The sequence below is a fragment of the Balaenoptera musculus genome, chromosome 18 (genome assembly GCF_009873245.2).
Source record: "Balaenoptera musculus isolate JJ_BM4_2016_0621 chromosome 18, mBalMus1.pri.v3, whole genome shotgun sequence".
NCBI lineage: Eukaryota > Metazoa > Chordata > Mammalia > Artiodactyla > Balaenopteridae > Balaenoptera > Balaenoptera musculus.
In genome coordinates this window covers 12,445,298-12,469,054 of record NC_045802.1, presented here as the reverse complement: position 1 = coordinate 12,469,054, position 23,757 = coordinate 12,445,298, and the positions used below count along the sequence as shown (strand labels likewise).

Genomic DNA, 23,757 nt, shown 5'->3' with positions numbered 1-23,757 from the left:
ATTGCATATAGAAATATCGTAAGTGCAGTTTGAGGTATCAAACTGCATCAGTAGAATAGGGAACATTCGAAATACTCAGAAGTGGAAGTTTATGAGTCTGGAGGATTTCCTGTGCTCAAAAACACTAGGCCACATTCTTAAGTTATCATTGTCACTTCATTGTAGCTAACACAGGCCTGGAGAGAGAAGCCCTGAGAGAAACCTGCTCAACCAGGAGTTATGGGCACACTTCCAGTGCTGAAACTGCTGCCGCCCCTTTCTCCTCATTGAGCCTGAGCATTGCCACCTGACAGTAGCTTTTGTGACTGGGGCTTGGTTGACCGTGAGAAGGCCCAATGTCTTCTGCAACATCAGCAGTCCTGTGGAGTGCTGAGGGGTTGCAAAGCAACAGGGACAGGCAGAAAGCAGTCAGAAGCTTTTCTGTTGGGTAACTGTTGAAATAGCCCCAATCAAGAGTGGTACAGACATAAGGTTTGACAGATGTAGGCTTTGCTGTGCCCTGGCTCTGATTAACATTAGGCAAAGGACAGAATGAGATATCATTCAGAAGCATAATAAGTTTATTTCATATTTCTACACTGAAGTTGAAAAAAAAGACAAGCATGAATAAACCAATAGGATCACAAGCCACTGTTTTAGGCCAGGCTAATAGTAATAGAGTACTTGTTAATTCAGAGGACAGATCCAGTGTTAGAAAAAATGTCCAGATATTGGGGCTCGAAGCATCTAGGAAACTTCAGTGTGTCCTGGAGAAAACTGTAAAATTTTGCCTCTTCGTTCTTGTATGTTGTTTAAGCAGTCCTCTACTTGGGGAAATGTATGGACAAGAAAAGCTTTAAAAGCCTGGTACTTAAAAAAAGGTAAAGAGTAAAACAAGAAGTAGGATGAGTTTTAGTGTCCTTGTGTAAGACCTCAAGTTGTATTATTTTCTTATGGAAATGGTATTAAACACCATCATCGGTATTGATTATGGTCAGGAATAACTACTTTTGTGTAATGCTTTGTAATTTCCCAAGCCCTTTGCTATACATATGAACGCAAGAAACTCTTAGATGGATAGGGCAGGACTTCCTCATTTAATTCACTCGACAAATATTAGATGTCAGGCACTGTTCTAAGTACTTAAGATACAAGAGATCTTTCTCTAATGGGGTTTATATTCTAGTGAGACAAACAATAAGCCAAACAAAAAATATTCTAGTGAGACGAACAATAAGCAAATCAAAAACAATGGGTGCAAAAAAGTTCTATAGTACGTAGCAGACATTAAGTTATAGAAGAAAGAGCAGTTTAAGGGGGGGATTGATTGGCCGTGGGGTGGGGCATGTGAGATAAGGCAATTAAAATAGGTTAAATACTGAGAGGATAATAGCTGACTTGAAGAAGGTGAGGCAGTTAGCCACGTGCCTACCTGGGGTGAGAGTAGTCTAGGCAGATACCAGCCAGTACGAAGGTCATAGGGCGGCGCGTGTGTGTTTGGTGGGTTCAAAGAACAGCAAGAAGGCCAGTGAGTCTGCAGTGGGGTGGAGTGGAGTGAGGAAGAGTGTTGTAGAATCTCTGCTTAGAGACAAACTCAGATTCCAGTAGTTTGAAAGACTTAACCAAAAGTCTAGTTAAGGTAGAACTCAAAACTATTTATAGTGACCTATAGTTGTTTCAGTTAGAATTCTCTTATATTTACAGAAGAAGATAAAAAAGGAAATATTGACTGATTAACAACCTTTATTATAATTTATATTTTATTCTTCAACATAAACAGTCTTTATTACATTAATCTTAGCCTCAGCTTATTTTCACAGTGATTTTGCTAAAGGAGAAAATAACAGCCTTGGCACAGTGTGATTTTATTCTTTACTGTGTTTTAAGTTATTAATTAAATTGAAACCTAACTTTCGATTTTGCTTTCGGATAACATGCTAATCATGTGACCTATTTAATACTAATTCAGAAGATCTTAATTTATATTTGTAATTTCATTGTATTTTCTCTAATCTTTCTTTTAAAGATATGGGCATACCGCAGGAGAAGCTACGCATAACGCAGTAGATTCTGCCATCAATGTTGGTGTAACTGCCTATAATATTGACAACGTTGGCATCAAAGCAATGGTGAAGAAAACTGCAAAACAAACGGGACACACACTGCTTGAGGACTATAAAATTGTTGATAATTCTAAGGGGGAAAATCAAGGAGGAGGAGCAAGTGTAAACATGAAAGGGGAGAAAGATGAACAGAGAGAGGAACTAGAGAAGGATGGGGCAAAGAAGAAAGATAAATGATGGAAGTGCTATGAATTGTCTATACCAAAGTCTTACAGATGGATGCAATTTTGTTAAATGGCAAATGTGGAATTCCCCACAGATTAACCAGGATCTTTAAAATGTATTCATTCCTACAAAGTGACTATTTCATAAGCTTTATGGCATGTATTCTACTTCTAAGGAAAAGAATCATTATTCTTGCATCTGGCCTTTAGAAATACAGTTACATTCTCTGTGAGTTGGTTTTTTTCTAAATGTGGCTAAAATATTTTTGCAGTTAAAATACGACTAATAATAGATGTGCTATAAATCTCATTAAACCTAACATTAAACTATTTTTGTATTTGCTGTCTTTCAGAAAGCAAAGTAGGAAATTATATATTTACATAAAATTTGGCATTTAGTAACCTTAGTTCTGTTTGTACTGGGAAGGAATGCTTTAAACATTGTTTCCTCTTTTTGCACTAATTGTGGATTTTTTTTTTAGGTGCTTGTGAGAATTTTCAGTGTGTAAGCTAAACGAAAACTGTAACCCTAAATGAAAAGAATTCTTGTATAACATTTAAAAGACTCTTTCAAAACAAGGAGTAGACTAATCATGAAAAATGAAATGAGGTTCTGTAAAATCATTTGGTAGCTTATCTCTTTGTTAGGAAATGGAATGGTCTTTTTGATTTTAAATGAATACAAATAGATTTTTAAGTCTTCTAGGTTTAGACTGTTATTGATCTATTAGGAGCCTAGGAAATTTGGGGATGTGGTTGGTATTGTATCAGAATTCAAAGTGATTATTATCAGCTTAATTGGACAAAAATGTAATCACTTTTACCATGTCTACTTCTGTAAGTTTGCCAAAAGGCTGAAATTTAGTAAAAACTAAAATATAAACAGTTGAGTTTATGTATGATAAATAATTTTTATTTTGGGATTCAGTCATTGGAATTTTATATATTAAAAAGCCAATAAATTAAATTATTAGAAAGGTTTTACTCATAATTAAGGTAAAGAATGTGAAGACTTTAGGCTTTAATCCATGGTGGCTAGGCATAACAGTGTCCACTTTGGCAGAAGACAGGATATTCACAGACCTATAAGCTACACATATGTAAGTAAAATAGCTAATGACATTTTATTTTTGTTTAATGATTTTAAAAGATTGGTATTGGTTTTCTTAGTATAGTCCATTTTAATATTTCTGAAACTCCAATTGCTATTTAGTTTATTAGGCTTTATTTGAAACTATATAAAGAATGCACTTTGTGAATAAACTGTCTTTGATTTACTTGGCCTCAAATGTATTCATGGGTTTGTATTTCAGGGACACAGAATTGGTGGAGCCTTTCCCTAGGGCCAAGGATAATGTACTAGTTTAAATGGAAATAAAATTGAATTGGTAAATAGCTTCCAGTCGGTCTCTGCCTTATTTAAGTTTAAGAAATGGAATGACACATAGTGGAGCCTAAAGTTTAAAAAATTACCTTAGAGCAGAGGTCAGCAAAATTGGACTGGTCAACGGGAACCTAGTTGTCCATTTCACTTCATTCTACTCTGTTCACTTGTTTGTGGGTTGCTTTTTCAGATCAACAGCTAGACAGAATTTTGGTAAGTATAGCTTCTATATTCCAGTTTTCCAGAGAAACAGAACCAATATGTATTATAAGGAATTGGCTCGTGCAACTATGGAGGCTGAGAAGCCCCAGATCTGCAGTCAGTGAGCTGGGTACCCAGGAGAGTTGATGTGCTGTATCGGTCCAAGTCTGAAAGCCTGAGAATCAGGAGCACCAATGGTGTATATTCCAGTCTGAAAGCTGGGAGGCCTGAGACCCTAAAGTGCTCATGTTTCAGTCTGAGTCTGAAGGCCAGAAAAGACCAATATACCAATGAAAGCTGTCAAACAGGAAGAGTTCCCTCTTATTCAGCCCTTTTGTTCTATTCAGGTCTTCAATTGATTCGGTGATGTCCACCCATCTTTTAAGGAGGGCAATCTGCTTTACTCAATCTACCAATTGAAATGTTAATCTCACCCAGAAACACCCTCACAGACACACCCCGAATGATATTTGGCCAAATGTCTGGACACCCCGTTGCTCAGTTAAGCTGACAAAATTAACCATCACAGCTTCTTAGCCTGGTTTTTATTTTCTAGAGGTCTTTCTCCTAGGTTTTCTTGGCTTTTTGAGATGCAACAGATCTAGTGTCTGACAAACAGTTCTCAGTATCTACTGCTACCAGGGTTTTTCCTCACTTTGCCTCTACAGACTGTCATTCCCCCATGCTGTACTGAGTAGTTTTCTGGCATTGCCTCTAGGAACCTACTAGCTATAAAAATAATGATAGCTAATGTTTAGGTAGTGTTAATATGTTCTAAGTGCTGTTACACAGACTAACTCATTTTAACCTTCTTATGAGGTGTATACCATTGCAGTCTTCATTTTACAGAATAGGACACTGAGGAATAGAGAGGTGAAGTAACCTTCCGAAGGTGTAAGGGAACAGTATGAGAGAAGAGGTCACACACATGCTTCAAAAAGGAGGGCCTGTTAGGCCAGGCATCTTGTCTTTCTTAAACAGAGGTAGATGGGGAAAGACAAATGGTCTTATTTCCTCTGATTACAGCTGCTTATCAAATTAATTTTTTATTATAATTCCATTGGCTTAATAGTTGGTAGAAAATTTCTTGAGATATTAGCAAAATAGATCATCAGCCCTAGATTAGCAAAATAGATCATCACTATCTAGGTGAGAGTGTGAGTTTTTGTCTTTTTCTCTGTCTTCATAGGTATTTTAGGGTAAGCTAAGAAAAGCCAGACTTATTAGGTAAGTCTGTAATGCTGTGCTCAAACAGAAATTAGTTCTCTGGTCTGTTCTTGCCAGAATCAAGACTAAGTGTTTTTAAACAGACTTCCTAATGGATTTTGCTATTTTGTGTTTACTTTAGCAATAGAATTGCTTAAAAGAGAATATTTTGTTGATTTCTGAATAGCTTTTCTTCAAAAACATTTTTTCTATTTACAGTATATTTTAAAGATCCAGAAGGATGAATAAAAAAGTTTTTTAAGACCACAGGTCACATGAAAAATAGAAACCTGAAATAATGTCTTTAAATGTATTCTATGCAAAAAGTTGTCATATGTGAAGAAACAGTTTGATCAACCTGGAGGCTATTCATTGGAGGAAAAAATGACTAGTCGGGAAAGTGTTCTCTCTCCAACCCCGCATCCCACCCAATCTGTTCTGTTCAAATTTAGTTAGCCAGCTGAAAAGCAACTTGCTAGAGTGCTACCAAGAAGCAAGATTACTGAGATAAGGGATAGGATCCCAGCATTTGCATGTTCAAGAAGCCCCACAGATAACATGTCTAGTTGAAACGTTGCTATTTAGGGAGTAACTGAGCTGGGAGCAGAAAAAGAGGCTTTGGTATACAGCAGTTTTTAAATTTAAGGCTTTTGAACTAAAGCCACACTGATGACAGGGTTCAGCATATAGCTGTGGGCGTGGAGTGGAGATAAAGTGATGCGAGTTGCAAATTGAAGGGCGAGGTTGTAAACAAGACCTATGGTGGAAAGACTACTTTTTTTGTCCAAGTCAGTAGACAGGTTGTGACTATTAAGTCTCTGGGTGAAGCAAGGAGAAGTAGATGGTGTCACACCCAGATGGCATAAGGAGTGGGTTTTTACAGGAGGACGGAAGAGTAGAAATCCAGGAAGCAGCATTAGAGGTGGAGAGGATTCCTGACCCTCCTGACCCAAAGGAGCAGGGGTTCTACAGAGAAACTAGAGAACAAAACCATCAGCTCTTAGCTTTTGGTATTTCAAAAGCTATGGTTTAGGTGTGAACCAGAAAGATTTGGGAGAATATAAAATGCATGACTATCTCTCTGCCATGGAGGTCCCTCTCATCCCCACCTCCCCAGTCTATCAGAGAATTAGGAACGCTGGCTGAGGACGAATGAAGGGAGCCACCAAGACAGAATAGACACCGGTGAGTGTCTAAGGGGTGACCAGCACCTTGCTCCCCCCAGCTTGCCTCAGGCTGGGCACAGAAGTTGGGAGTACAAGATTTGCCACACCACGTGACTATTGACATACTGACAAGAGATCTCCTTCACTTTTCAGTTAAACCGTAGGTTCTTTGAAAGCAGTGAACGCACTTGGCATCTCTTAACACATCACTCTGTATAAAATAAACCCTCGATTGCTATTAACTGAACTTATTTCTCAAAATGCTTCACATTATCTCTTGCCCACAAATTTGGGTGGTTCTTTTGGACATTAGTCTGTCAGTCTAACGTGCTACTACATTACGTTCTAGTTAATTCAATTCCAAACTTCCCAGTACAGAGCCCTCTTCTTGTGTGAGCGGCCCTGGGCGGCCCAGTCTGGCCCCGCCCCCGGGCGCCGCCCAGTGACGTCACCGGAAGGCGCCAGGCCGCCACCGTGAGGCAGTTCGACCCGACTACGGCTGACAGGGCCTACCCTCTCCCAGCTCCTGGGGTCCCCTCAGGTCTCGTGTTCTAAGCCATTTGAGGGAAGGGCGTGAGTGGCCTCTGATCTGACACGGTGGAGGAAGGAAGAGGCGACACCTTCGACGGTATGAGCACCGACCGCGTTAAACTGGAGTTACTGGAAGAAAGGCACCTGAAGTGAGTCGGAGGGCGGCGCGCGCTCCCGCCGGGGTGGGATTCACGTCGGCGCCGCCACGCCGAGGGCCTGCCCCTGTGGGAGCCCCGCGGCTCAAGGCCGAAGCCCCTGAGGCCGAGGTGACTCCTGCAGTGCCATTAATCCCCGGGCAGAACTGGTGACATCTGAAAACAGTGTTTTATAGGAAAGATTCATTTAGCTCTTGCGTTTGGTGTTATAAATAGGCAGGTTTTGAGGTTCTGCCTTAAGGAGCAAGTCCGGTGGAGTGTACTGTGTGCACAGACTCTAATGCTGAAACACGTGTTTGCTTGTGATGTTCCACTAAGTTCGGGGTTTCTGTTTCAAATTCCAGAGGTTTCGTTTAGTTATGCTTCTCTTTCATCCCTTTAGAAGAGCTTAAGAATTGGTGACACTTGGTAAAATTGAAGCCCCTACTATATATACTTCTTAAAGTACTCAGTATCAGTACTTCTTACTAAGTCTTTGGAACATTTTAAGTATCTTTGTAGATACCCCTACCCCCACCCCCACCGCAGGCCACAGGAGGGCTAGACTCTCCTGGGTGTCCCTGTAGCTTCCTGCGCTTTCCTCTGTCGTAGCTCCAACCACACTCTTAATTGCTCAGTTATTTCTTGGTCTGGTACTAAGCTATAAGCACTCTGAGGACAGGTTCTGTATTTCCGGAAGCAGTAGCGTGTAGGAGCCAGTCCTTTAGAGGAATCCTGCACAAATTCAAATCCCAGCTCTTATCACTAACTCAGCAAGTACATGATCTTGGGCAAGTTAATGAACCTCTGAAGCCTCCGTTTTCTCAAGTCTAAGACTGGCGTAGAAATCAGTATCTCACACATCATGTGGTTGGTACCAGGACTGAATGAAATGTATGTAAAGCACTTAGCGTTGGCTTGTAATAAACATCCAGTGGAAGTTAGCTGCTACAATTGCTGTTCTGTTCACTTACAGCAGTATCTTCAGCACTTAGCACAATGCCTTTAACATAATAGGCATTCAGAAATATAAATGATTCTGTCATCGTATTTTGATAACTACTATGCCACTTGCTGATGTGCTAAATAGATAATCTCTGGAATGCTATGTGTGTGTGTGTATTTTTTTTTTATTAGTGTTTCTTTTTTTTCCTTTTTATTTCAGGTTGTCAGTTGTTACCTGTTGCCCTAGCTGTTCCTTTCTGTAGTAATTTGCAGCTCCTTTGCTGGGCTTTGAGAAACCAGATAACCAAAATTGTCAGACTTCTTGAGGCCAACTTTAAGAATAAAGGGTTTTAAGTGGTTACATGGGGAGCTTCGAGCTTTAGTGCATTGTAGTGTCCTTCTGGACCTGGGTAATCGGAAGCTTGCGTTTACCTGATTACTAATTCTCAACCAGGCCTTCAATAAGTGATGTTTCGTAATAGGTTGTTCCTGAAGTAGTGGTAGGTTACTGTGTATTATTTTTCTCATGTTATTTTTAAGTGAATCATAATTAACAAAATGTGTTTAATAATAGGGATATAGTGCAACTCTCAGTGCTTGAAATAAGACACAAGATAGCGGAACTGGAAGCCAAACTCAATAGTGACGATGAAGGTATATAAGTAAATATTTTTATTTATGACTCCTGTATAGCTATTGTTCATTTTACCAAGATACCTATAGTACATTAAATTACATATTTGGAATAATAGTGTCAAGATTTCAGTATTGCTTTTTGGCAGCATTAATAATAATTTAATATAGAGGCTTTAAAAACGTATTTCAGAGTGTCAAACCTGTTACTTTATAATTATCTACTTACGAGTTCAAAACGTTCATTCTTCAGTTAGCAAAAGCTTTGTTACGTGAGATAAATACATTATTTCCTTAGTAATAAAATATCACACGTTTTCTATATAGCTCAAGTAATAACCTTTATATCTTAACTGCTAGATTTGGGATATAACCTTAAAATCCTTATCTAGCTTTTGGCTATTTGTTTGTGTTGAAAGAATGAGGGAGGGGCAGGCGAGTGTTGCACACACACACTCATCACACACACACACACAGGAACGTACCCATATATCCTTAAAATTTATAATGTCTGTAAGATGTTAATTTATGACACAAATATTGAGATCCTGCCATATGTCAACACTTTGAATGGAAGACCTTTCTTTTCCCTTTTCTAAAGAGTTTCACTGACTACTGGGAGAAAGTGTCAAACTAAAATATGAGCAGGAGAAGTAATATAAGTTCTGCATGAGGAGAAATGGCAACTCAGGTAAGGGGAACCCAACACACCTTGCATGAGGGCAGAGGAGGCAGTGTTGAACCGACTACTAAAGAACAGTAGGAGTTTATTAGGGTTATGGGGGTGGGCTTTGCTTCTTAAACCCATTCATACTTTTCTTCTATTGGGGAAGCCATGAACAAAATGGATTAGTAACCATAAGACAAATATAATGCTACTTTTCATAATACCCAATGCTCTGTTAAAGCTTGCTTGGAGAACACTGCTTTGTCCCAAGGCCAAAGTAGCTTCCTACGTCTCCATGTCTATATCCTTAATAAAACTGGCTCTGTGGGGGCAGACTGTGAGTACACTTACCAAGTAGTTGCATGGGCAAGGCTGGCTGGGATTTCCTCATCCATCTAACTGCAGATGAAACAGGTCATGCTCACAGATACACACACAATGCAGTAACTATGCCCACAAGTAAAATGTAAGCCCAGCAAGTCGTATTATCAACAACTCTTCTCATGGGGAGGAGCTGGAATATGGGTATAAAGAGAAAAGGTAAAATGGTAGGCGAGAAAGTTCTTTCCTCAGTGGGCCAAGCTAAAACCTAAGGTGAAGGGCAGAAACCTTCATCCCTTCTTCAGAATCAACTAACGCCAGGAACTGTGTCAGGTGAGGTGTTTATTATTATTCCCATTTATGGAAAAATGAAGTTCAGGAATTTAAGTAACTTGCTAAGATCACAGAGCCAGGGGGTGGCAGAGCCATGATTTTAGCCTAAATCACCTGTCTGCCACCACCACTACTACCATGACAACTGCTGTCTCCCCACATTGGCACACAGTAGTTCTGGTTACCTACTGCTGCATAGCCAACCAGCCTATCGTTTAGGGTTCTAAAGACCATATGTCTCTCACAAGCCTGTGGATTGACTGGGTTTATCTGGGAAGTTCTTAATTGGGGTCTCTCATGTGATTGCAGTCAGATGTAGTCTGGCGCTCAGTCATCTAAAGGTTCAGCTGGGCTGGACATTTCAAAATGACTCACCCATATGGCTGGTAACTCATCCTGGGTGTTGGCTGGGAGCCCAGCTGGGACCACCCATCAGAAGTACCTACACATGGCTTTGTAGCTTTTGCTTCTCACAGCATGGTGCCTGGGTTCCAAGAGGCTGTATCCCAAGAGCAAGCGTTGCAAAAGGCACCGTGACAGAAACTGCCAGTCCAGTTAAGGGCTGCTCCCGGAGCTGGCAGCGTCATTTCCATTATATTCTATTGGTCAAAACAGCCACAGATTTGAGGGAATGGAGAAAATCTACTTGTCAAGGTCACGTTGCAGAAGAACATGTGGGATGGGATGGATTCTTGCAGTCATCTTTGGCAAATAGTCTGCCACAGGGAGTATTAAACATAATGCCTCTTGAGGAGAACTCTTAAGTAGCTGATAAGGGTGGAACATGGATTGTAACGAGAATGTGACAGGAGATGAGATAAAAGTTTATGAAGAAGACGAAGAGTAGTCTTCAATATGATGCTGATGAATTTGTATTTATCCTGAAGGCAATGGGGTAATATTAAAGGAGTTTTTAAAATAAATTTATTGTTGTTTAACATTATAAAAGAAATAAATGCACAAGTGATAACCATGGATACATCTGTTTAGGTAATTCTTTCACACTTTCCACCCTCTACTCAAATCTCACTACCCCTCTCTCCATTCTCACTCTCAGCGAATGAGCTTACCCTCCTCTTTCAAAGAGAACCAAGAAGCAATCAGAAGAGAATTTCCACATGTTTCTACCAAGAAAGCTACCCACCTAAATACCTGCATCTTTGCACATCCTCTTACTTCCCTCTTGTTCCTCTGCATATTCTGTGTTACTCTTATTTAATATCAATCCCTCCACTTGTACAACAGATGCCATTACTCTCACCTCCTCCAGGATATCACTCCAGCGATTGATTGTCCTGTCTCTTTGCTGCGCCATTTTCCCTGCTCTACTGAATCATCCCCAACAGCACACAAACATGCCGAGTTTATTATATCTAAAAAACAGATAGCAACCCTTCTTTGGCCCCACGTTTCCCCTTCTACCGTTATCCCCTTTCACCTTTCACTGCTCTGTGTACAGCAAAACATTTCAATACAATCGTTTTTTTATTTGCACTCTTACCTGTTTATTCGTATTTAATCTACCTGTTTTGTAACAGGATTAATTTTTAGGCAAAGCAGCAAGCAGAACAAACTTCAAAGGGCTTCACATTGGCATAGTGGCCTTTTGAAGCCCTTTAGGATTCATAGGAAACTATATTCAAAAAGAGTGGTTTATGTTTTAAGTAAATCTGAATTTCACCATCTTAAAGCTTGGCCACGAGACAAAGAACAAGAAAGAAAATGTCCAGGAGACTTAAAAAAGTAAGAAGAGTCAGTATTGGTGTAGGGGTTTAAGTGCATTTTAAAAAATTGAAACCTCACCACTACCCTTTGAAAACAGTATCACCTCATTTTATAGATGAAAAACTGAGATTCAGGGATTCTAAATGTCTTTCTCAAGGCTATAGAGGAGGGGAGGGATAGATCTGGAATTGGGATCCAGGCATTTTGCCATCAGATCCCAAACTCAGCCTCTACTTCTTTCCACTTAAGTCTCTTAAGTTTGCTTCTCAAGTTTGTTCTTCTGGAGAAGAGAGCCTTGATTTACTGAGGCTCTGGGACATTGCTCATCTAGGCATAGAAACGGGCTGGATTTGCCCAGCACAAGCACGATTGTCTTATTCTCTCTTGGACTCAATCCAATCAGAAGTTTCACCTCTAATCAACTGAAATTGCTCTTATCAAGGTCACCAGTGACTTTCAATTTGCAAACAACTGACAAAGGATTGATCTCCAAAATTTACAAGCAGCTCATGCAGCTCAATATCAAAGAAACAAACAACCCAATCCAAAAATGGGCAGAAGACCTAAATAGACATTTCTCCAAAGAAGATATACAGATTGCTAACAAACACATGAAAGAATGCTCAACATCACTAATAATTAGAGAAATGCAAATCAAAACTACAATGAGGTATCACCTCACACTGGTGTGAATGGCCATCATCAAAAAATCTACAAACAGTATATGCTGGAGAGGGTGTGGAGAAAAGGGAACCCTCTTGCACTGTTGGTGGGAATGTACATTGATACAGCCACTATGGAGAACAGTATGGAGGTTCCTTAAAAAGCTAAAAATACAACTACCATATGACCCAGCAATCCCACTCCTGGGCATATACCCTGAGAAAACCATAATTCAAAAAGAGTCATGTACCAAAATGTTCATTGCAGCTCTATTTACAATAGCCAGGACATGGAAGCAACCTAAGTGTCCACTGACAGATGAATGGATAAAGAAGATGTGGCACATATATACAAGGGAATATTACCCAGTCATCAAAAGGAACTAAATTGAGTTATTTGTAGTGAGGTGGATGGACCTAGAGTCTGTCATACAGAGTGAAGTAAGTCAAAAAGAGAAAAACAAATACTGTATGCTAACACATATATATGGAATCTAAAAAAAAAAAAAAGGTCATGAAGAACCTAGGGGCAAGACGGGAATAAAGACGCAGACCTACTAGAGAATGGACTTGAGGATACGGGGAGGGGGAAGGGTAAGCTGGGATAAAGTGAGAGAGTGGCATGGACATATATACACTACCAAATGTAAAATAGATAGCTAATGGGAAGCAGCCGCATAGCACAGGGAGATCAGCTCGGTGCTTTGTGACCACCTAGAGGGGCGGGATAGGGCGGGTAGGAGGGAGGGAGACGCAAGAGGGAAGAGATATGGGGATATATGTATATGTATAACTGATTCACTTTGTTATAAAGCAGAAACTAACACACCATTGTAAAGCAATTATACTCCAATAAAGATGTTAAAAAAAAAAAAAGAATTCTCACCTTATTCAACATAAGGGATTTCATACTGGAGAGAAACCCTAAAGTGAAATGAAATTGGGAAATTTATTATTAAGGTTTTATAAGGGGGACATAGACTTTTCCTATATAGGAGAATTGGGTGTTACAAATGTGCTTATTCTTTTCAAATTAATTTATTGATATGTAATTCTTATTAAAACACAGCTGTTTTTTCTTAACTTCAATAACTGACTCTAAAGTTAACTAGATGAATAAATAGACAGAGATAACTGATAAGAAATTTTGGGGGGTTGACAGGACTCCTACAATGTATAATAAAGCTATAATCATTAAAACTGAAAACAAATCAATAAAACAGAATAGATAGTGTATTAGTTTGCTAGAGCTTCCATAACAAAGTACCACAGACAGGCTGAGTTGAACCACAGAAACTTATTTTCTCACACTTCTGGAGACTACAAGTCCAAGATTGAGATGTTCACAGGGTTGGTTTCTTCTCAGGGCTTTCTTTCTGTGTCTTCACGTGGTCTTCCCTCTGTACCTGTTTGTGTCCTAATCTCTTCTTCTTATAATGAGATCAGTCATATTGGATTAGGGCTAACCATATGACCTCATTTAACCTTAATGAGCTCTTTAAATGTCCTATCTCTAAATACAGTCACATCTGAGTACTGGGAGCTTAGGAGTTCAACATATGAATTTGGGGAGAGGAAGGAGACACAGTTCAGCCCATAACAGAAAGAGATTCTAATTTATTAAAACGTTGTACTACTGTGAAATTCAGGGCCAGGTTACTAAGTTAATTAAAACACTGTTTTCAGTTATCTACGAAAAAAAGGAGAAAACCATTTTCATTTATGAGACTTGCGGGAAATAGATTATTACAAAAACTGCACCATACATTGAAATAGGAAAGTAACAAATGATCATTGTTTTAGTCTGCTCGGGCTGTCATAACAAAGTACCATAGACTGTGTGGCTTAAACAACAGAAATTTATTTTCTTGTAGTTCTAGATCCTGGGAAGTCCAAGATCAAGGTGCCAGCCGATTTGGTTTCTAGTGCGGACCTACTTCCTGCCTTGCAGATGACCACCTTCTCATTGTATTCTCACATGGCAGACAGAACAAGCTATGGTGCCTCTTCCTTTTTTCATAAGGGCAGCAACCCTGTTGGATTATGGCCCCACCCTTATGATCTCATTTAACTTTTATCACTTTCTCACAGACCCCACCTCCAGCTAAAGTCACATGGGGTTAGGGCTTCAACATATGAATTTTAGAGGGACACAAACATTCCATAAAAATCATGAAGCTCTCACTTTCTAATTACTGTCTTCCCCTTCCCACCATCAAGAAAGAACAACTTTAGCCTGCCTGCCCAAGTTTGGGAAAGGGCTTCTGGGCAGAGACCTGGAACCAAGGAGCCAATTACCAGTAATGTTTTATTGGAATCTGTGTCACCACACAGAGCTTTAAAAGAGCTAAAAGAGGGGCTTCCCTGGCAGTCCAGTGGTTGAGACTCTGTGCTTCCAATGCAGGGGGCACGGGTTTGATCCCTGGTCGGGGAACTAGGATTCTGCATGCTGCATGGCACTGCCAAAAAAAAGAAAAAAAAAAAAAATGAGCTTCTTTTAAAGTGATGAATTATTCAATAAATTCCATTTGGAAAATTGGTATAATATTTAGAAAAATAATCCCTTTAGATCTTCACTGTATACTTAATTCTCAAAACTTCTGGGGGGACTTCCCTGGTGGTCCAGTGGCTAAGACTCCATGCTCCTAATGCAGGGGGCCCAGGTTCCATCCCTGGTCAGGGAACCAGAGCCCACATGCCACAGCTAAGAGTTCACATGCCGCAACTATGACCCGGGTCAGCCAAATAAATAAAAAATTACTCTAAAATAAAATAAAACCTTCCAGATGGATTTAATATTTAAATATTTAAAATTATTAAATATTTAAAATTTAAAGATTTAAATATTTTTAAATGAAACAAAATATAGATGAATGTGTATTTGTTTATGGATAAAGAAGGCCTTTCTTAAAGAACAGTAAATCACTGAGGAAAACATACTTAGGTTTGACTTCAGAGAAAGTAGCTTCCCTTGACTTAAAGGAAAAAAGACCAATATGAGAAGTCAAACAGTAATCTGGTAAAGACATTGGTAGCCAAAATGATGGACAAAAGGTCTATATTTTCACCACATCTATGTCCTCTGCAATTCATTTAGAAAACACTAAGTTCCCTGTAGATAAATATGAGTAGGAGATAGAGATAACTCGTGAATATGGGAAAATATCCAACTTGCTTTTAAGTCGAAGAAATTTGTTGCCTATAAAAGAAGTAGAGATTTTTTTTATAAGTGAAATAGGAACTTTATACATTACTGATAGCAGTGTAGTACTACCGTTTGGGGAAACAATTTTGCAGTAAATTTCTTATGATGATAAAAATGATAACAACAACAAAAACAACTAACTTTTATAGCAATTTCTGTGTGCCCTGCACTGCTTTAAGCACTTCACATGTTTTAATTAATCCTGTCAATATCCTATAGTGTAGGAACTTTAATTATCCTTATTTTACAGTTGAGAAATTGAGGCACAGGAAATGTAACTTGCTCAGGATCACAGAAATAAACTGGTGGAGACATGGCTCAAACCCACTAGTCCTACTTTGGGGATGTTTTTCCTCATGGAGTCTTCTGAAAATATGCTGGAGGGCAGCTTTACTCAAAGAGATAGTCTTTGCACCGTGCCCCCTTTTTTGTACATGTTGGTATTTTTGTTCATGCAGTTCTTGCTGTTTGAATGTTCTTTTTCACCCTCTCTGGCTTAGAACAGGTGTCATTCCCCCCAAGAAGCATTTTCTGTCCCTCTTCAATCTTGACCTCCCCATTTCTCATTTCCTTCTGCCACCTTCCAGATTGGATATCTTTCTTTGGGTACCATTACAACCAATTAACCAAAAAATTTCTTAAATCTTCTAGCTATATGTTTCTGTACTCCCCACCCCTCCCAACTTCTCCTACTGCTGATTGACAGCAGGGATTGTGTCTATTTTATTTTTGAATCCCTAGTGCCTCGTACAGTGCCACGTAGTAGGCTCTTTCCTTTCCTTGTTAACATTTTCTTATTTTACAAAGTCTTTTCAAGTTAATATAACTCCATCACTGTAATCATAAATATAGTGAACAACACAAACATGAATGTCCATGTAGGGCCATGTTTCAGTCAGTTCAAGTGTGTTCTTCTTAACAATTTAAAAATTATTATTTGGCGTTGTTGTTTAGTTGGGCTTTGTTTGTTTTGTTTTTGTTAATGTGCTATCTCTCTTTGGGAAAAAAATGTCCATATCTGAAAGATAGGCCTCCACCTAATATTCTCTTGCTTTATGAACTTCCTCTTTTAAGGTCAATTTTGACCATGAATCAAATTTCTAGAATTTTTCAATTTTTGGTTTGATTTTACTTTTCACTGTAGTGATTCTAGCCAAGATCCCTCTTTGAGGCTACAAAGCAATTTAATTTTTCCCTTCAAAGGTACAGTGCTTGTCTTTTGTTTGTTTTTAGAACTACTGCAAAAGCAGTGGTTTCATGGAGTTACTGCTCAGGGTATTTTTTCTCCCAAGAGACACAAATGTTTCTGCTAAATTTTTATCCTCACAGTCTGTATTTTGATAATGACTTATTATTAAGTACATCTTAGGCCTTGATAGGTTGGCTGCTGTTGTGCTCAAGGTCAAGGATCATCTTTTTTAGGGTCACATTTATTGTGACCATCTAATGAGAGCACCACATCTCTTACCTGGGCTGATTTTAGATGGCTCTGGACATTCCTTAGTATCAAGATTATTCCAGAAACTTGCTATTTTGAATTGCTAATCTTATTCCCAGTTGAAAGCATAATTTAAACATTATTGCATTTTAAAGACAGGTGAAAAATTATTTTTCAAAAATTTTGGGACTTCCCTGGTGGTGCAGTGGTTAAGAATCCGCCTGCCAATGCAGGGGACATGGGTTCGAGCCCTGGGCTGGGAAGATCCCACATGCCATGGAGCAACTAAGCCCGTGCGCCACAACTACTGAGCCTGCGCTCTGGAGCCCACAAGCCACAACTGCTGAGCCCACGTGCCACAACTACTGAAGCCCGTGCCCCTAGAGCCTGTGCTCCGCAACAAGAGAAGCCACCGCAATGAGAAGCCCACGCACCGCAACGAAGACCCAACGCAGCCAAAAATAAATAAAATAAAATAAATTTATAAAAAAAAATAACTTTTGTAAAAATTACAAACCTCAGTATGAAATCAGTACTTCTGGCTTATCACAGAACAAAGTGTGGCAGGGAAAGTCAAACTCAGTGTGGTCCTTTTTCAGAAAAAGAAAACAGTTGACAGCAGGAAGCTGACCAAATTTGTGGGGGTCAATGCTGGTATGTGAAAAGAAAGCAAAAATTTTATCAATCCCCAGTTTTGTGGGCCTCCATCCACTTGTTAAGCATTTGGATTAACGACTTTGGACTTCGGTTTGTAAGGGCGTTCCTGCCCTTCTCTTTGGTAGACCACATCTGATTAGAGATGAGAGTGAGGGCAGGGTTGTGTTAAGGTTGAGGAGGTTGGCAGTGGTGTGAGCTAATAAGTCTTTCTGCTTAGACTCCTCCATCAACTATTATGTAGCAGAAGTTGCCCCATGTATGCAAAGAGCATTTAAAGTTGAGAAACGCCATTTTTTCTCTCTACGAAGTGTGACTTTCAAGACTCAAAAAAAAAAAAAAAAGGAAAAAATTAGCTTTGGGCCTTGGAGCCGAAAAGGAGGTTTTAATTCTAGGCTGCATCCTCCTCCTCCTCCCAGAGCAATAAGACAAATGTTTTGGCCTCAATAGCCAAAGGGATTTAGTGAAAGAAAACAGCTTACGGATAAGAGAAGATACCTGAATAGGTAGCCGAAGGTAAACAGTGTTACCATAGCACAGCGGTTAAGAGGACACATTTTCAAGTCAAAACAAACTGGTTGAAACCCCAGTTCCCCATTTTTACTTTGTCATCTTAATACTGTTATTTGACATCTCTGAACCTTGTTTTCCTCATCTGTAAAATGGGTAACTAAGTTTTTGTAAATGAGGATTAAATTAGTTTATATATGTAAGGTATTGTGTGCTTTTAACACAGCAAACACATAATTAGTAGTTGTTGAACGGACTTCAGAACTCTTTTGCAAAGGAAAAAAATTAATATGACATTGGACGGGAGGCTAGTACTCCTTAGGCTGTAATATATGGATATTTCAAGTTCCAAGGAAAGAAGCATGTTCCTGATATTTCCTCTAATAGAATTCCTTATAAGGATACACAAGGAACTAAAGACAATAGCGGGTGGAGAGTAAGAAGACCAGGAATCAATAGTGACAGTGAGGCTGCTGGGTGGGAATCGGTGAGTCTGGTGTCTGCACAGATACTGTGTAACGGAGAACGCACACTTAGACATGAGTTCCCTCCAGTGCATCTGTGTTACTAATAAAGTCCAGTATAGTAATGGAGTAGGACTGAGCTAATTAATGTTGTTTTACTGAATAAATGAGAGGTGGTGAGGTGATCTTGATCATCCCCACCTCTTCACTCAGGTGGTGAATGGAAAACCTGTTATGAGACGCAACTTGAATGACCAACTAGAAAAGCAGATTGTTTCTCTCAAAGAGAAAATGGAAAAAAATCCGTGGAAATCCTTCAGGTACAGAAGCACCTATATATATGTTTTATAAGTTGAGTTAAAATTGATAAAACATCAATTGCTCATATTTGCTTTATTGTAGACAGACTGTCTTCTATTCGTATCTATGAACAGATGCCAGTGGTGAGTAAAAGATGGTTAAACAAAAGGAATAATTGAAGGAAATTATGTGTATTTTTCCCCAGACAGATTTCAAACAAAAGTTTAAAGACTGTGACAAGGTCCAAATAAAATATTTTGTTCAGTGGAGCTTTCCTGTGAGGTAAAGAATCTTATAAACAAGGCCTTCAGCTTGGCCTCTCCCGTAAAAAGCTGGGCAGGGATTCTGTTGCAGGTACAAACAAAATGGAAGTGAAAGGATCTCAGTGGTCAGGCCGGGGGGGAAACCTGAGTGTGTCTATTCCTTACAACCTGAAAGAGCCTGTTTAACTCAGAAATACCTCTCTCATACCCATCTAAAACAGTTCAATTCTAGTTCCTCTGGAATACACACACACACACACACACACACACACACACAGAGTATGTTTAAAATCTAACAACTGAGAACCCATAAAATTACCCTGTAACCTCACTGGGCTGCTTCACCGACTTTTTCTTTTGGTTGCCCTAGTGACATCTTTCTTCTTTTGAGAGGTAATTTTAATCCCCGATAAATGAATTTATGTTTTCTACTTTACAAAGAGTATTCGTTTGTTTTTCATTCATTCAAATATTTGTTAATATTTTTTTAAAATGTAGAGGAGGCCCAAAGCGTGACTTATGTTGAACTCTTGCTGAATTTTTATTTCAAGAATACTCAGAAAAACATGGAAATCTTGTAAATAAATCAAGGGTAATTTGCATGAAAATGAAAATACAATACTCAGCTAAATTGGCAGGATTTAATATTACAGTAATAATAATAACTTGTCCTAAACTAAACATATGTAATATGCAAATTAACTTATGTACATTATTTCAGTCTTGCAACAAACCCCATGACATAAAATTTTATATTGTTATTTTAATACATGTGATTCTAAGCTTAAAGAGATTGAATGGTTTACACAGTTTCACACAGTCTGGAAATGTGGAGTCAGAGTCTCTCCCTCTTAAACCTCTGCCATTTAACTCTGCTATACCAACAGCCCTTTGATACTGCTGATCAGAAATAATGTGTTTCTTAGTAGCTGTAGGTAGAGCACTAAGCTGCCTGCTGCATTCACAGAAGTCCTGGGCATTTATGGAGAGTGCTCTTTGAATAACTGCAAACCTTTAGTGAAAGACATAGAAAAATCTTGTATTTTTGTTAATGAATTGAGGGAGAAATTAACTTTTTGGTAGACCTCTCTGTTATTTACAACCCAGAAATACCCTTATGTCTGTGTGTTGGAAAGTCAGGAAAATAACGTGTGTTTTTTTGCTGTTGGAAAAGTGGTGAAGTTTTTTCCTCTGCCATGGAGTCATATCTCCATCTTGTGGTATTTAGAAATTGCTGCAAGGGCTGTTTTAAGCTTAGTGTTTCTTAACTGTAGGTAGAATTTTATTACTACCTACAGAATATAAAATATCAAATTCTACCTACAGAATATAATATATTCTGGCTTCCTGCTTCTTGACAGCCTACCCCCAGTCATAGCTCAAGAAACGGGGTATCTAGCCTCATGGAGGGTAGCAACAAGTGCTGGTGTGACATGGGAGAAGACTCTATAGCATATCTAAGAAGCATTTAATCAGTTTTCTCACTGCTACCTGAGACTCTGTAATATATTCATGTTCACAAAAATACACTTATTTCCCTTGATGAATTTGTGTTATTCTTGAAGAAAATGTCTTTCTCTAAGAGGTTTAGATCTGGAGGCAGAGAATTACATTTCTCTTCAGTAAAGAACAAAAGAAATGTTAGAAGAACCAAGAGTGGGGCCACATACTAAGCAGAAAGGAGAGAGAATGAAAGTTCAGGCTCTTAAGGAGCTGGTCCTCTCTATTCTCTGGGCAGATGCCCTGAGTACCTGGGTTTTCTTACACAGTGGAATCCAGGGGGCGTTTGTGTGAAGAGCAGGGATCAGGAATCTAACCAGGGAGTTGGTGATGGAAGTAGCCAACTACTGAGCAAAAAGCATTGGGGATCCAAAAATCCTATATCCAGTGTAGGAAAGAAATCTCTCTTTTCCGAGGACAAAAGAGATAGTCTTATTCTTTATATCAGAAACAATATTTGTGAGATTCAGACATGTACCATGTGTGTAATACAAACATTTTTAGTTTTCTATTAGGTTGATAATCAGAGAAAAGGGCCTAAATTAGTTGTTTTGTGGGACAGAGTATGACTTCAAACGCTATTTATAAATTTACTGACTCTCTATCCTTGTTGTAGATTGCTTAGTCTTTAGGAGTAACCTGAACCCGCATACTTAAGAAACTGATGTCAGTTAGTTTGAATACTGATTTTGAGTAACTTCAAAGTGCAGCTTTGCTTATGAGCAACAAAAGGATGAACACTGGTTTTTGACCTGTGTATGTCTAATTTCTTTAAATGTTATCATTAGAAAAAGAAATATGAAACGTCCAATAAGTTATTTTCAAACTGGACCACTAAAGTGGACTTGATTTTAATATTTTAGAAAAAAGTATTTACTTAAGTGAGAGTGGGGTTCTAGTCCTTGTTCGGATACAGATTAGCTTCAAGCCTTCAACCTTTCTGAAGATTACTTTTCTCATCTGAAGGTAGTATGATTAGGTAAACTTTAAAGTGCCTTACAATGGTATAATTTGTTAAACTTTAATTTTAGCAAGATGTCTCAGTTAAGGGTTATGTTTGGCTGCATATAGGAGAAAGGCTTAAACAAGTAAGGTATTTTGGAGCTTTTCCTCATGTAACAGGAAAGGTTGAAGGTGTGCAGTCCAGGGTTGGTGCAGTGGCTCTATAATGCCTTCAGGAATCCAGACTCCTCCTGACTTTCCACTCTGCCGCCCTTTAATCAGTGGCTTTGTCCCCATGCTCACAAGATGGCTTCTCACTTGCTTCACAGTCTCATTCAAGGAAAGAAGTAGGATAAGGAAAAAGGGAATGGTGAAAGCCAGTCAAGTCAGCTTCCTCTTAACGAGCTGCACCCATCAGTTTCGCTGTACATCTCATTGGTTAGAACTTTATCACCTGGCCACCCATGTTTGCAAGGAAGGCTGAGATTTGTAGTGTTTTAACTGAGCAGAGTAGGACGAAGGGGAAGATGGACATTGGGTGTGCAGTCAGTTCCATCTGCCACGCCCAAGCTCTATCACCACATTTCATTTTAAGGTAATATGTATTTATTTAATATTATTCAGAAAATAAAAGAGAAGAACAGTATTAAGTTAAACACATCTACTGTTGTCTTCTTAGTAATTTTTGGTATGTATTTATATTGATTAAAAGGAACAACTCAATAGATAAGACAACCAAAAGGGAAAAAAAGGAATAAAAAAAAGGACTGCACTTTTAAAAACTATGTAATTGTAACCTTACTTCATGGACAATTTTGTATTCTATTGCTGTGTTCACCATGGGCAATTAAATCAATTATTTCTTATGTTTTCTTCATGTACATTTTTAAGGGCTACATTATATTCCATTGCATTGGATTATTAATATTCAATTACTTTCCCCTATAGTTCAATAGTTTAGGGTATTTCTGGCTTCAATTTTAAATACAACAAAACCCACAGAGGACAATATGGCAAAAAATATATAGTAGTATTTGCAAATCTTTGGATTTTTGTCACTTTTTGACCTCAGCTTTTTTAATGAAAATACTTTATAGAGTCGAGGCAAGATGATCGTGGATTTGGTATATGCCATTCCAGTTTATTTTTAAATACCTTTCTACATATATTGTGTCTAAACATTCATATAAAAAATATCATGCTGTATGTGGCATTCTTCTATATTTTTTTATTCTATCCATGTTAATACATAAAGATCTAGTAAATTTTATCTGCTGTATAGTATTCCATTAGATGTATATATCCTAATTTATGTATTCCTCTATTTCAGTACATTGAAGATTTTTCAAAATCTCACTATGACGAACGTTGCCAAGGTGAACATCCTTATAAATGTCTCCGAGTACAGAGTGTTCCTCTGGACTTTGCTAACTTTTCTGCAAAGGCTAGAGAGTAAATATTTTCAGCTTTACAGGTCACCCCATCTCCCTTGCAACTACACATTTTCACTGCTGTGTTCTAACACATCTTCCTTTACAAAAACAGGCTGCAGCCAGATTTGGTGTCCAGGCTGTAATTTGCTGGACCTTGATTTAGGGCAGTGGTCCTCAAACTTCCGTAGTAACAGAATCACCTGGAGAACTTCATAAAAATATAAAGTTCAGCCCCATTCTTTATCCAGCTTGCTACCTCTACAGTCTTTATTAGTTCTCCAGCTAACTCGAATACATACCAAAGTTTGAGAACCGCTGCTCTAGCACACTTATAGTGGAGTTTTTAGATCATGAGATATGCACATATTCAAATTTTCAAATAAAGATAACATCCCTCTGGATCGATCTATCTAAAGACACCCCAGGTCTACAGTTAGCTCAGCATGTCAGGAATAAATAAGAGAGGTGATGGGAGATGAGCTTGGAAATACATTCAAGGACTACATAATAAAGGATTTTGTATCCATGTTAGGGAGTGTGAACTTTTTATATGTGATGGGAAGCTACTGAAGTATTTTGTATACAGTTTTAAAGTCATCTCCTATCCCACCCCCCAGGATTCCCCAGGGATGGGTGAGACTTGAGGCAGGAAAACCAGTTAGGATGCTGTTGTAATAATCTAAGTAAGGGAAGGTGTTTTTCAGCTTGGACAGTAGTATATGGGGATGGAGCAGAGGTGACAGATTGAAGAGATGTTGAGGAATGTGGATTTTATAAGTATCTGGATACTGGGGTGAGAGTGGGAGAGGATTTGAGGATGATTAAGCTTGAATAACTTTGTGGATTACAATGAGCAGGGCTCTAGAAATCAGAA

The 23,757-nt window shown here is 38.7% G+C and overlaps 2 protein-coding genes across 8 annotated transcripts in view; both read left to right on the top strand.

The window, feature by feature from the left end:
* SPART (spartin) overlaps positions 1 to 3,668 on the top strand; it is a 43,308-nt gene extending 39,640 nt beyond the window's left edge. For 3 of the 4 annotated variants that reach the window (XM_036831692.1, XM_036831693.1, XM_036831694.1), the window contains one exon: positions 2,006 to 3,668. In XM_036831692.1, coding sequence (XP_036687587.1) covers positions 2,006 to 2,279 — 274 coding nt within the window. In that variant the 3' untranslated portion in view covers positions 2,280 to 3,668. The remainder of the gene's footprint in view (positions 1 to 2,005) is intronic. The other variant, XM_036831691.1, reaches the window with a different exon arrangement.
* Positions 3,669 to 6,709: 3,041 nt separating this feature from the next.
* Positions 6,710 to 23,757, top strand: part of SOHLH2 (spermatogenesis and oogenesis specific basic helix-loop-helix 2) — an 88,042-nt gene continuing 70,994 nt past the window's right edge. For 2 of the 4 annotated variants that reach the window (XM_036832013.1, XM_036832012.1), the window contains exons 1-5: positions 6,710 to 6,903; positions 8,408 to 8,487; positions 9,068 to 9,157; positions 18,848 to 18,888; positions 22,781 to 22,826. In XM_036832013.1, coding sequence (XP_036687908.1) covers positions 9,146 to 9,157; positions 18,848 to 18,888; positions 22,781 to 22,826 — 99 coding nt within the window. In that variant the 5' untranslated portion in view covers positions 6,710 to 6,903; positions 8,408 to 8,487; positions 9,068 to 9,145. The remainder of the gene's footprint in view (positions 6,904 to 8,407; positions 8,488 to 9,067; positions 9,158 to 18,847; positions 18,889 to 22,780; positions 22,827 to 23,757) is intronic. The other 2 variants (XM_036832014.1, XM_036832015.1) reach the window with 2 other exon arrangements.